At 27.9% G+C, this 12,576-nt stretch overlaps 4 protein-coding genes across 4 annotated transcripts; 3 read left to right on the forward strand and 1 right to left on the reverse strand.

Annotated features, from left to right (window-relative positions):
- Positions 1-398: 398 nt before the first annotated feature.
- FG379_003682 (uncharacterized protein) lies at positions 399-3,557 on the forward strand (the record flags this gene model as incomplete). Its single annotated transcript, XM_067329310.1, has 1 exon — positions 399-3,557. One exon carries the CDS (start codon positions 399-401, stop codon positions 3,555-3,557), a length of 3,159 nt encoding a protein of 1,052 aa, XP_067183995.1.
- Positions 3,558-4,558: 1,001 nt separating this feature from the next.
- Positions 4,559-6,433, reverse strand: FG379_003683 (uncharacterized protein; the record flags this gene model as incomplete). Its single annotated transcript, XM_067329311.1, has 1 exon — positions 4,559-6,433. The coding sequence occupies one exon, from the start codon at positions 6,431-6,433 to the stop codon at positions 4,559-4,561; it is 1,875 nt and encodes a 624-aa protein (XP_067183996.1).
- A 583-nt stretch (positions 6,434-7,016) lies between these two features.
- Positions 7,017-10,436, forward strand: FG379_003684 (uncharacterized protein; the record flags this gene model as incomplete). The annotated part of the gene is made up of 1 exon (XM_067329312.1): positions 7,017-10,436. One exon carries the CDS (start codon positions 7,017-7,019, stop codon positions 10,434-10,436), a length of 3,420 nt encoding a protein of 1,139 aa, XP_067183997.1.
- Positions 10,437-11,344: 908 nt separating this feature from the next.
- FG379_003685 (uncharacterized protein) lies at positions 11,345-12,532 on the forward strand (the record flags this gene model as incomplete). Its single annotated transcript, XM_067329313.1, has 1 exon — positions 11,345-12,532. One exon carries the CDS (start codon positions 11,345-11,347, stop codon positions 12,530-12,532), a length of 1,188 nt encoding a protein of 395 aa, XP_067183998.1.
- Between the last annotated feature and the right edge of the window lie 44 nt (positions 12,533-12,576).

The following is a 12,576-nucleotide window of genomic DNA, read 5'->3' on the forward strand; positions in this document are numbered from 1 at the left end:
TACTTTAAGTAGTTACTTGTACAAGTAACTAATTTAGAAAGTGAAATTCGATAGTATAATGAAAGCAATTTGCCTGAATATTGGGTACATACATTGTGATTGAATAGGTTTTCTTGTTAATGGAACACTGAACAACGGGAATAAGTCGGTTTTGAGCCAAGCACAGCAGGAACAGTCAAATAGTCAATTTTTTCAAATTAAAGATCGAATTTATTTTCGAGTACATTGAAATAGGAAAGAAAGTTGTTTTTATATTAATTTTTGGTTGTTGAAATAATAACTCATTACTTCTTGAATATTCGATTTTCAAAATAAATGTCTACACGTACCATCTGACACAAAATACCCGATTAATTGTACTGAAATGAATGAAGACTTGATTTACAATAAATGAAAATATGGAGGTCTTTTTCTCGCCTATAAGACATGCTTATCAAAATGAAGGTAACAATAATAATAATTCAGTTGGAGGTTCTAATTTGAAATATAAATGCTATCCAAATTTCTCTTATATTAGACTATGTGATCTCAATATTCTTTGTGACTGTCCACTTATTTCAAAAAATGACATTGATTTAGAAACAAACAGGGATTTGTTTAACGAATTAAAACTTGAAGAATTGCATAACGATACCTTATTTCCAATAACTTTTCTTTTCAACTCACCACCTCCTGATAACAGTGTAAACAGTAAGGGAGAGGAACTTTCAGAACAATCAAATTGTGGTCTTGTTTTTGACAGTAACAGGAGTAGTGATGAGTGCGGTTCTCAATGTGAATATCAAGGTTGCGATGAAGAAGACCAGGATGAAAGTGACAACTATGAAGATGACGAAGAAGAAATTTACTCAACTAAGATTGAGAGTGAGACTAGTCAAGAACAAAAGAGCACAGAAAATGGTAGTGAGAGTAGTAATGACTACAGTGATAGTAACAGCTGTGACTCTGATAAAAATGAAAGTGAAAATGAAGACAAATACAAATATGGAAGAGTTAATTACAACAACTATTTAAATATGAACAAGTTTGGGAACGAAAAAATTAATATAGACCTGATACTTATTACAAATCCAGCTGGTTTAACTGGAATACCGTTCTTATTATACTACAACAATTTTGAAAAAGAAAACTATGATAAAATAAGAAATGATTATTATAAAAGAAATAACATTGAATTAAGTAATTTGTATAAATGGATTCTAAAATTCCCATCAAAATTCAATGTTACAAATTCAGTATTGCTGATTACACCACATGTATATCAAGCATCTTTAATTGGAATTCAACAATTAATTGAATACAATAGCAGTTACATGCAAAAAGATTATAATGATATTGTTGATCCATTCGCAGATATTAAAACTTCAGATCTTTATGATATTCTATTTAAGAAGACGAAGGATCAGTCACTTGAGTTGAGATCTAGAATGTTTAGTGATTTGCAAGAAAATAGATCGGAATATTTTTACAAGGATTCTGATTTATCTGACGGTTTTCTCATAAAAGACAAATATAATAACGTTATGCTATTTAATAATAAAAAATACAATACTCTGGAATCTGCTATAACTACTTCTAGCCATATATTTGACGGTAACATCACACAAAATATACCTGGTACTATAGGCTGTAATACATCGAATACTTCAACTAGCAATCCTCCTTTATTTGGTAATCTTTCTGGAGAAGAAATGTCATTATATCCCAGAATATTATATGAAGATAAATATCTTATAAATACTTTTTCAAATAACAACAGAAAATCTTACATTTGTTCACCTTATAAGTCATTCGAAATAAGAATTGTACATATTGGCGAGCATATTGAAATAGAGAAAAGCGTGTGTAAATTTGATATACATGCATTTGATAGTGGTTTTTCCCTAGGTGGTGTTGGATTTCATGTTTCAGTCAGAAATGTTGATTTTAATCCCAAAAAATTATTAATTAATGTCACAATATTAGGACCAACTTCTATTGAACTAGACAGATACCCTGCTCCTCTTTCTCTGAGTGATTTGCTAAATAGCAATTATCTGGTTTACTATGGTAACTACTTTAGTGACATTAATGATAAACACCATCTAAAAGATGGTGTGGATTCTGACTTTAATTCTAATAGCAATAATAATATAAATGCTGGTCACAATTGCATCGAAAATGATGGCTCAAATTCCAATAAAGTGGCTGATACTGATATAGATATTAGTAATTCAAATAGTTCTTCTAACAAAGTTAGCAGTAACATGAACAACTCAAATAATAAAAACAGTAAGATGTACCAATCACAAATTAACGATATCATTAGCAACATCATTTCAACAATTAATAATAATGGCTCAACACTAATTCCTATTGATTGTTTTGGTCTTCATTGCTTCGAGATTGTTGAAATACTTGGCCAAAGAATATCGGAGCTTTCTCTAAGTAAACAAGTCCCCATTTATATTGTCGGTGGTGGATTATCTACAATTATATTACATGGTGATATATCATCAGAATGGACAAATTATAGTAGATCACGAAAGTCTATGCTTCCAAATCCAAGCCCACCATTCTTATTCTCTTTCTTAAAAAAATCGAATCGATTGTACATATTTCATGATTTAAAAGGGTTATCTACTGTTTATCGTGAGCCGGGTATTTTTTTAGCTCCCAATTCTGACTTAAAATATGGGCCTTGCACTGAATTATTTAGAATACTAAATAATAAACCGGAAAACACTCTTATTATTATTGATAACTATATATATTTTGATAATTTGATTAAACAATACGATAATATTAGAATGAAAATATTACATATACCTTTATATATCGAACCAAATATTTACGAATTATTTAATACTATAATTCCACATTTTGATCAAAACCAATTTGAAATTATAATACCAGATAATAAACCAATAAAACTTGATATAGATAATGAGTCCATTAAAAAAATGAGAAATAATGTAATGTTAATTCCAATCACAAGGAATATTACATTCAGTAACAATAGTTGCAATCGTATTTTCAATTTTAATAATAATTGGTTGCCAGTTACTCTATCTTTTGATTTAATAAATTCTGAGGTATTAAAACAGTTTGATAATAATAAATTTATAAGTAAAACCAATTGCAATTTCTACTTTAGTGAGGGTGAAATAATTGTTGATAAACATAATTCTGATAATAATAAATACAGTGGTGACTCAATTGATGATATTGAATTGTTTAAAAGTGCTCTTAATAACATTGAGATTAAATCAGAAGACGAATTTTCTGATGAAGAGGATATAAACAACAATGATGATAATGATGATCAGACTATATTATTTGGAAGAATTACCATAAAATCGTTAATTAATCAACTTAAAACCAATAATATCAATGATTTTGTATTAAATGTAAACGACGAATTTCTGGATAGAAAAGATATTACATCAATTACTATACCTTCTTTATCTTGCAAAATCATTATTATTTCATCAAACAACTTCATAGTTGACACGAGAAATAATTCTTCAAGGGAAATAATCTACGACATTATATCTTCTTTACTCACTTGTGTCTAGATTGTATATTATAGACATTCACTAAACTTTTTGTCAAATATATTTTTTTCTTCTTTTTTAAATTTTCTTTTTCATGTTTACCTGAATTAAATTCCTTATTAATATTCAAATAACTATTCCACATTCTTGGATCACCAATTTGCAGTATCAATTTCTGATTATTATGTAGTTCCCTATACACGAGTAATTTGTTATTACTTTCATCTATTCTTCTTAAGCCTGATTCCTTTAATCCCTCGTATTTCAAACAGTCTTTTCTGTAACATTCACGGAGACCACATGAATATGGTTCTGTATTATTATTCATATCATTTGCTACCAATGGATATGGAACAGACAAAACTGATAAATCAAAAAACACTCTCATTGATAAATGTTTATTCAAATTATTATAATACTTTTCCTGTAAGTATTCCAATGATTCTGTTTCCAATATCCTATTTTTTGTGTTATGTAAATGTAACCTTATTGGCCAATTTACAGTTGAATTAAATATTAGACATTTTGGTGGTACAGACATTAATCCACAAACTGTTGAATGTGATAATTTCCAATGCGACTTCTGGCATTTATCTGAACAATAACTCACAACAAAACAACCTCTGCAATACCTAAATTCAACTTCACCTTTCCTTGATTTAGATTTATCATTCTCAACCAATATTTTTACCTTTGAACCAACCGTGTAATTATTACAATTAGGATGAAAACACGGTACTTTTGCACTTTCATCCAACTTTCTTGTTAATGTACTTTCCTAAAACAATTAAAATATTAAAAAATTGTTATTAATATCTTTTTTTATTATACAAGACCCTCAAACCTACCTTTATTCTCCTATCTGTAATCCATTCTTGTGCTTTTTTCAAATCAATATTCTGTGAATTAAGCAACAATTTTAAATACTTTTTGATGGTTTTGGTATCATCTAATAATATTGATGATAGTGATTCATCAGAACCAATTTCCTGTAATTATATTAGAAATATATTTTAAGTGAACTAAAATAAAAATAAACTTACCATTGTTGTCTTTTTAAAATGTTTGTGTAACATTCTTATTGATATTAACAAACTTTTCAAACTTGTATAATTCAAACTTATTTCGTAAACAAATGAAAAATACATAATATCTGCTAAAAATAGTATTGTAGGATACAGTATTGATTCTGAATATTTTGGATTACATACTAACGAAAATATATCCCACAAATTATAATTCTCACTTAATTTTGTATTATTCATACTGTTTCCATAATAACCAACTGTTGAATAACTGTATTGATTATGGTTATAATCTCTCACTATTAAATCCTCTTTTTTGTCTAGATGAATATTATTTGCGTCCAATTCAGAATAAAACATATAACCATATCCAAATACATTGTCTATTATTGAGTTGTCCACAAAATTATTATCTGATACAATATCTAGCAGCTCTTTTGAATGCCCTATAAGTAAACATTCATTTAAAAATTCTATAAAACATACAATTAATTTTACATTGTTTTTCTCATTGACCAAGCCAATAGGTGATGAAATTAAATGATATAATATTATATTAACTAGGTTACTTGTAAATATTCTTAATGTTATTTGTTGCATATTTATACAATTCGATTCCGATAATGCAGTTAGTAATGTTCTTATTGAGTCTATATTATTTAATAAAGCTGATAGCTTAACGCTGTCTATCCATAATTCTGTTGATGATTTACAAAATAAAAGTAAACTGTTAATTCTACATTCAAGATAATACATAACGTTAAGCCTTACAAGCAATCTTAGTACGCCGGGAATTTTTGTATCAATCATTCCAGAAAATAAATAACTTACTGCTACAAAATAATCAGGAAATAAATGTATTTTATTTAATTTTTCTTCTGTTTCCTTTGATGAACTTTTAATACTGCCAATAATTAATTCTGTCGAATTATCACCTATTTTTAAGTTATTATGTTGGAATACCACTAAAAATAACCATAACTCATGAGTAACAGACGCCCAAAAATTAGGGTTTACGTATTTATTCTTTACAACTGATAATAACATTGGTACTAAACCTATTAATTTGTTTGGGTCGAACTTTATTAAACCCTTTATTACATAATCTGATGATACTTCTGGTATCATTGAGTTAATTGATTCCTTCATATGAATCAGTTTATGTCTTATCCTTGTTATATCACTTGTATCAATATCACCCAATAATTCAATACCAGATAATCCCAATATGCTATGTATTGTTGTTATGTCTATTTCAATCTTTCTATCCCTTTCAATTACTGGGTCAATATTACTTTTGTCCTTATTAATGTCACTATCGGTATACTTTGTTTGAGAATCCTTTTTTTCAGTAATTTTTTGATCTTTATAACTCGATTTTAGTTCATTTTTACCCTTGAATTTTTCTACTGCTCCTGGAAGCTTTGCCTTTATATATATACACGCACCCCTCATTTTTTGCAATGTCTCTCTTTCATGTAATATATTATTTCTGACCAAACTTTTTCCTATTGCCAGGGTACCAGTTTCTAAGTACAAGAGCTTGTCTACATTTTTTGTTGTTATGTGTGGATGCCTGTCCGGTGAATAGTCCATAAATGGCTGTCTTTCCACTTCCCTATCTCTAACTTTACCTGCAATTCTTGATATTATCTTTAGTGACGTTATTTGATTCTCTACAGAAACTAACTTTTTTTTCTTTCTATTGGTGAATGATTTGTTTTTTTTTTCCTTCTTACCACCATTTTTTATCATCTTATCTAAGTCCTTTAGGTGTGCCATTATTTTTACTGCCTGCGATGTTTTATTCGCTGAATCTGAACTCTTAATGACCACATCTCCTTTTTCTGATTGCTTCTTTAACTTTATCATCTTCAATTATGATTATATTTCACTAACCTTATTACTTTGACAAATTTATTGTTTTGTTTTGGTATGCATTTTTGCATGCATCCTATGCAATTAGTCATCCACATACAACTACCGCCTAAATTATTGCTACACGGTACATGTAAATTACAATTGGTACAAAATACAGTAATAGAAGACTTGGAATTAGAGTAGTTTGAGGTTAATAACATTTTTTGAAATAAGATGTGTTATTTCATCGTGATATATTTACAAAACTATTGATTATTTGTTTATTTTTTAATTCTGATATATGCTTCAAGTATTGTCTAGCTAAGGATAATAACAGAGTACAACTAAGAGAGAATGACAGGAAAAATAGTGTTATGGATAATATTAAATATTTTTTATTTATGTTGAATATCAAGTACTTAGTTTTTTAACATTCAAAAATAATAAAATAACTATGAAAGGGCAAGTATTAATAAAATCAAATTATGAAAAGGTCCCAGACCTGAAAATGAGTCATTATGTAGGAAAAAAAAGTGAAAAGTACCCGAACCTTAAATAAGTCAAAGCAAATTAATCATGATATATGTGACTAAACATGAAACCTAGTTCCGTAATCCAAATTAACGGGAGGAGTGATAACAAGCTGCCTAAAATCCAAGAAAAGAATGGGATAGCGGACTGTGCCGAAAATACAAAAAATACCTCTACAAAGTGGAAGAAAATATTAATATATTCAACAATATTGGTACTTATATCTGCTAGTTGTCATTTTATTTTAAAAAACGAAAACCTTTTTAACCTAAATATAGAAAATATATTTAGTAAAATATTCAAGTGTGTTTCTATTGGAAAGTTTAAAGTTGTATATATATCTCTAGTAGAAAAAGTAATAGATATTCAAAACAGACTATGGAAGACAATTGGTAGAGATTACATTGAGGTATTATTTAAATTGAAGTTAATGTTAATCAACTTAAAGTATGGTTTAAATATAGCATTGTCTAATGTAAGATACCAATACAAAAGAATAGCAAGAAAATATGGGATAATCATTTTATTTCAGGCAATAATATACCGTTTATTTAAGTTTGTAATAAATTTAATAATGTTAATAAGAAAAAGAGTAATGGATATAATAATTGAATCATCGAATAGTTCATTTTATTTTTATTTATTTGTAGTGTTGTTAGTATTAGTGCTATTTTGGGACAATGTGGTAATGAGAGAATACTGTAACGACTTTAGAGTTAAGAACTTTAAAATAATTACGAGCACAATTTCAACATTAGTTACTGTATTTTACTTTCCGGTAATAGAAAAGATTTTGTTTATATTGGTTGAAGTGGTATTCAGTAATATTTATAGTTTTTGCTCAAAAGCATATTTGGGAATAAATGCAAGTGAACAAATATTAAACAGTGGTTACTATTCATATAATCATGATGACGTAGTTGAATTTTCAATTATATCAAAAAATTGGTGGAGATCTAGAAAGTTGGACAGTGTCTTTAAGGGAGTCGAATTAATAAATGAAGTTAAAAAAAGATATGGTGAAAAAAAATCAAATTTAGGTGTAGTAAATACAATAAAAGAAATAGGTATATCTGGTTATATTAATAATGGGGGTAAAATTTCAAAAGAATTTTGTAATACCGTATTGAATGGTAATTTAAATTTAAGAGTGGGATTGAGAGTAACAACATTACTTATGGGAACATTGTCGACACTATTAATATTAAACAAGGAAAAAAGGAAATTTAACCAGAATAGAGGTGAGAAAATCTATTCAAAAGCATATTTAATACTAATAGTCATTTCTGGAATATTTATACCAATATTAATAAACAACATTCAAAAAATAAGTAACTATTCTGATCAGGGGAAGGTAATATCGATATTATTATTTTTAACATTTAAAATAGTGACAAATTATAATCATTTCCTATCTTTAACAATGATTATAATAGATGATTTAAAGTCAAGATTAAAAAATAAGAATGACATTGAAAGAATATTCACTTTAAATAACAATATGTTAAACGAAAGTAACTTATACTGTACAGGAATGACAGAAAAAAACATTAAAAATAAAGTTGATGAAGGGAATGTGACAAAGTTTCCTGAAGTTAAGGAAGTATCATCATTATTTAAAGAGAAAAATAGAAAGGCAAGTCTAGTACTTAAGACAAATACAAACTATAAATCAAGTAGAACAAATCCAAAGTGTAATACGAACTCGAGATCGTGCTTAAATAGAGAATCATCAAATAATCTAATTAAAATAGGAAAAGTAAATGAAGTACTGAGGAAAAACATAGCTAGTAAAGTAGGGGTGAAGGAAGAATTAGGTGAAAATAGCGATCTGCGAGAAATAAGAAACGAAAAATCTGTGGTAAAAACAATAAAAAACATCATTAATAAAATCATAAATCTTTTCAAATCGGTATTTTTAAATAGTTTAGTAAATACATTTTTATATATATCAAATGGAAACTATAGGGGAAAGGTATTAAGCCCAATGGATCATTATAAATTAAATAAATATATAAATAAAAGCAAAATATCAATAAATATAATAGAAGAGTTGTTAAAAAGTATGACCCTGTGTTACACAAATATTGGAAATAGGAAAATTATAAAATTGATAACAATCAAAAAAACAGAATTAATAGACGAATTAAATAATTTTAAGCAAATATTGCCTGAAAGTGAAATATTATCAAAGTTGAGTCTCTATAAAGGCAATAATAATCATTATAATTATAGTGAACTAAGTAAATTAGAGAAAATTATATATCCATTTTCGTTAACGTTATCATTAGAAGACAAAATAAATGTACAAGTGAATTACTATATGTTACTCAATTCAATTGAAATATTAACGTGTAATTGTGAAACAATCAAAATATCATGTAGAGCAATAATAAATTCTGAATGTTTAATAGAATTAATAAACAATATAAGCAATAATGATGTAGACAAAATAACGAGACTATTAAGTAGTAAAATGGACTATAAGACAATATCAGACATATTGATATCATCCATATTTGCAATTAACAATAAAAGTAATATATTAAATAAATTTTCGTTGGTAAACAATTCATATAATAGGGTAAATCATGAATTGGTTGAAAATTTAAGTAGATTGAACAATGTAGATACAAAAGAAATATTTACACAATGGAATATATTAAGAAGTGGTTTAAAAGTGGTATTACACGAAATAAAAGAAAATCGTAGATCATATGAAGATGCATATATGGGTGGACTTCCATTACATACATTACAAATGTCGTTACATTACTTAAATACATTAGCAAGAAAAACATCAGATTTAGTACAAGAATCGATTATTGCATGTAGTGAATTTTGTTTATATTTTAATTTAAAAACATTGGATGAATTAAACGAGTTAAACAGCACATCATCAGGACAGTTGAAGTTATTTGATTTGTGCATTAAAGATTGTAAGGATATATTAAATTTAATAAAAACAATAAAGAACGTAATGATAGATATCTGTGATCAAAAATTAAGAATAGAGGGGAAAGAGATGGATATAAGCTATTTGTCGTCACTATTGCCATCAATGATTTCAAATAATGATCATAAATGTTGTAGAAAAGAGAATGAAAGTAGTTGTAAACTACATGGTAAAGGATTAAAGGATACATATAAATTGTATTCAGAAGGAAATTGTCCTGCAGTAATTGAAATAGGTGTTAATAATTCAATAATAAATAGCAATAATGAAAAGACCGAAAAGTTTATACCGGAAAGGCCTAAAAGTTCAATACCTAGAGAGTCATCAACAAGGAGAAATAATCACGAACAAAAATCATATGATGATAATGATCTATCGCCGTCTTTGCAAACAAGTTTAAGGCGTCCAGCATCAATAAATAATAAAAGTATTGACGATTCAAATACAAACAATAATTTAAAAAATACAGATAATTTACCTTTTTTAATAGAGACACCAGGGGAAAAACAAAATATTCAACAAATGTAGAAAATAATCATAGGTTAAATATTTTAAAATTTATTATATAGTAGTTTATGAATAAAGGGCGTAACTGAAACAGTAATTATTACCCTTAAAGGTTCAGTTAATTTAGTGAGAAACCATGAAATAAAAAACTTGCAAAAAAATGAATTTAGTCTTGTTTTAAATGCATTGGAATCAATTTGACTCTGTAGTTTTGATAGTTTTAAGTTGATAAATCTGGAAGTACTAATCTTATTAATATTAAAGGTAAGAATCAAAGTCACTATATAAGTAGAAAAGTGGACGAATATTCCTGTATATCCATATAGATATAGAATGTGTTTAAATTTAGAGAATTTGTAATATATTGTTTTGTTTAACAGCTTATTCAGCTGAATATGATTACCATTCAGATTATTTTGTATTTTTAGGTGGTAGTTTCTTATAAATTTGTTATTGTTTTTAATACTATTAATGTTTAAATACTGATTTTTTGTTCTTTTCATTTTACTGAATGAGTGCCTGAGTAATGGGGATAAGGATGAAAATAATAAAAAAGAGTGTTCATTTATCATAAGTAGAGGGAATTGAAAATCAGTGTAGTAATTTCAGAAAAAAGATGTTTAATTGTTATTAATATTTTATATTAGTAATTTATTTAATTTTTAATTACCGGCATGTTTAAGCATTAAAAAAACAAAAAAAATTTCGTGGCATACATGTAAATACCGGTACTGTAAAATAATATAATAAACAAACAAAGTACAAAGTTGAAATACACCCTACTTAAAGGAGTGATTCTCATTGATTAAGTTAGAATGAAAATATCAGTCACGAATTTTTGAGGGGTAGATAGGCGTATTAATAATTAAAAAGTTATTTCTCTCTTTAGAAAGAGAGTGGCATATATTGGATTGTGAAAAAAAGGGAAGATGAAGTCACTAATACTAGAAATTGGTCGTTATGTATGTAAAGGAGGTAGGAACGACTATGAGCTACCATTGGTGGAGATACCATCTGTGTGTTATATTTCAGAAAAGAGGAACGAGAACGGGAGAGAAGAGGTGAATTTAAGAAATAGAAAAGAACCACTTGAAAATTTAAAGGTTGGGAATGACGCATTGAATGAAATAGAGAACAAAGGAGGAAGTATAATGTATCCCTTGAGTAAGAATCTAGTAATGAGTGACTGGGATTTGTGTAAATTAATATGGGAAAAAGTGTTAATTGAGTTGGGAGTGAACAGTGTAGACCAGAATTACGACTCAATATTGGTAATACTTCCGTCTACTGGGGGTAAGTTGATAGAGGAGAAAGTAGACGAGTGGCTGAAGGAGTACTATAAATTTAAAAAGGTTTATTATGTTCCAAACTACCTATTGACGCTTTATTCATATGGTAAGGAGACGGGAATAGTAGTGGATATGGGAACGTTTTGGACAAATATAACTCCAGTGATAGAGGGTATATCTGATAATAACTATTCAATAAGCATACCCATTGGGGGCAGCGTATTAGAAGACTATTTAAAATTATTATTATCGAGAAGAGGACTTAACTTAACAAGGAAGCACACCACAATAAAGGAAGAAAGCGAGGATGACTTACTCGTGAGAAAGATTTTGAATGAAAATTGTTTCGTGTCTCTAAATGGGAAAATAACAAAAGATGCAATATCAAATACAACATCTTATTTGGAGATATTAGAATTGGAGAGTCTGGAAAAGAGCGTATATATAGAAGAAGAGAGGTTTCAGGTGACGGAAAACGTATTTTTCAGACCACATAGTATAGGAATAGAATCCCCATCTATTTGCGAGGGCATACTTAAAGTAGTAAATAAATGTCCCTTGGACACAAGAGTGTTACTTATGGAAAATATATATTTGTGTGGCAAATCATCATTATATATGGGGTTGCCACAAAGACTCGAACTGAATTTAAAAAGACTATTTTTAGACAACAAGTTAATGGGAGACATAGAAAGACTAAGCAAATACAAAATATCTGTTTTTGATGACCCAAATAGAGATGTAAGTTCATTCAAAGGTGCAAATCTATATTTAAAATTAATCAGTATGGAAGGTAATCAATGGCCTGGAGGGAATAATCTGGGATAGTTTATCAGCAGTCAGTTCAGAGCAGTCCTCTTTTTTAGCATGTT

The sequence above is a fragment of the Cryptosporidium bovis genome (assembly GCF_009768925.1).
Source record: "Cryptosporidium bovis isolate 45015 chromosome Unknown contig_9, whole genome shotgun sequence".
In the NCBI taxonomy this organism is placed as follows: Eukaryota; Apicomplexa; class Conoidasida; order Eucoccidiorida; family Cryptosporidiidae; genus Cryptosporidium; species Cryptosporidium bovis.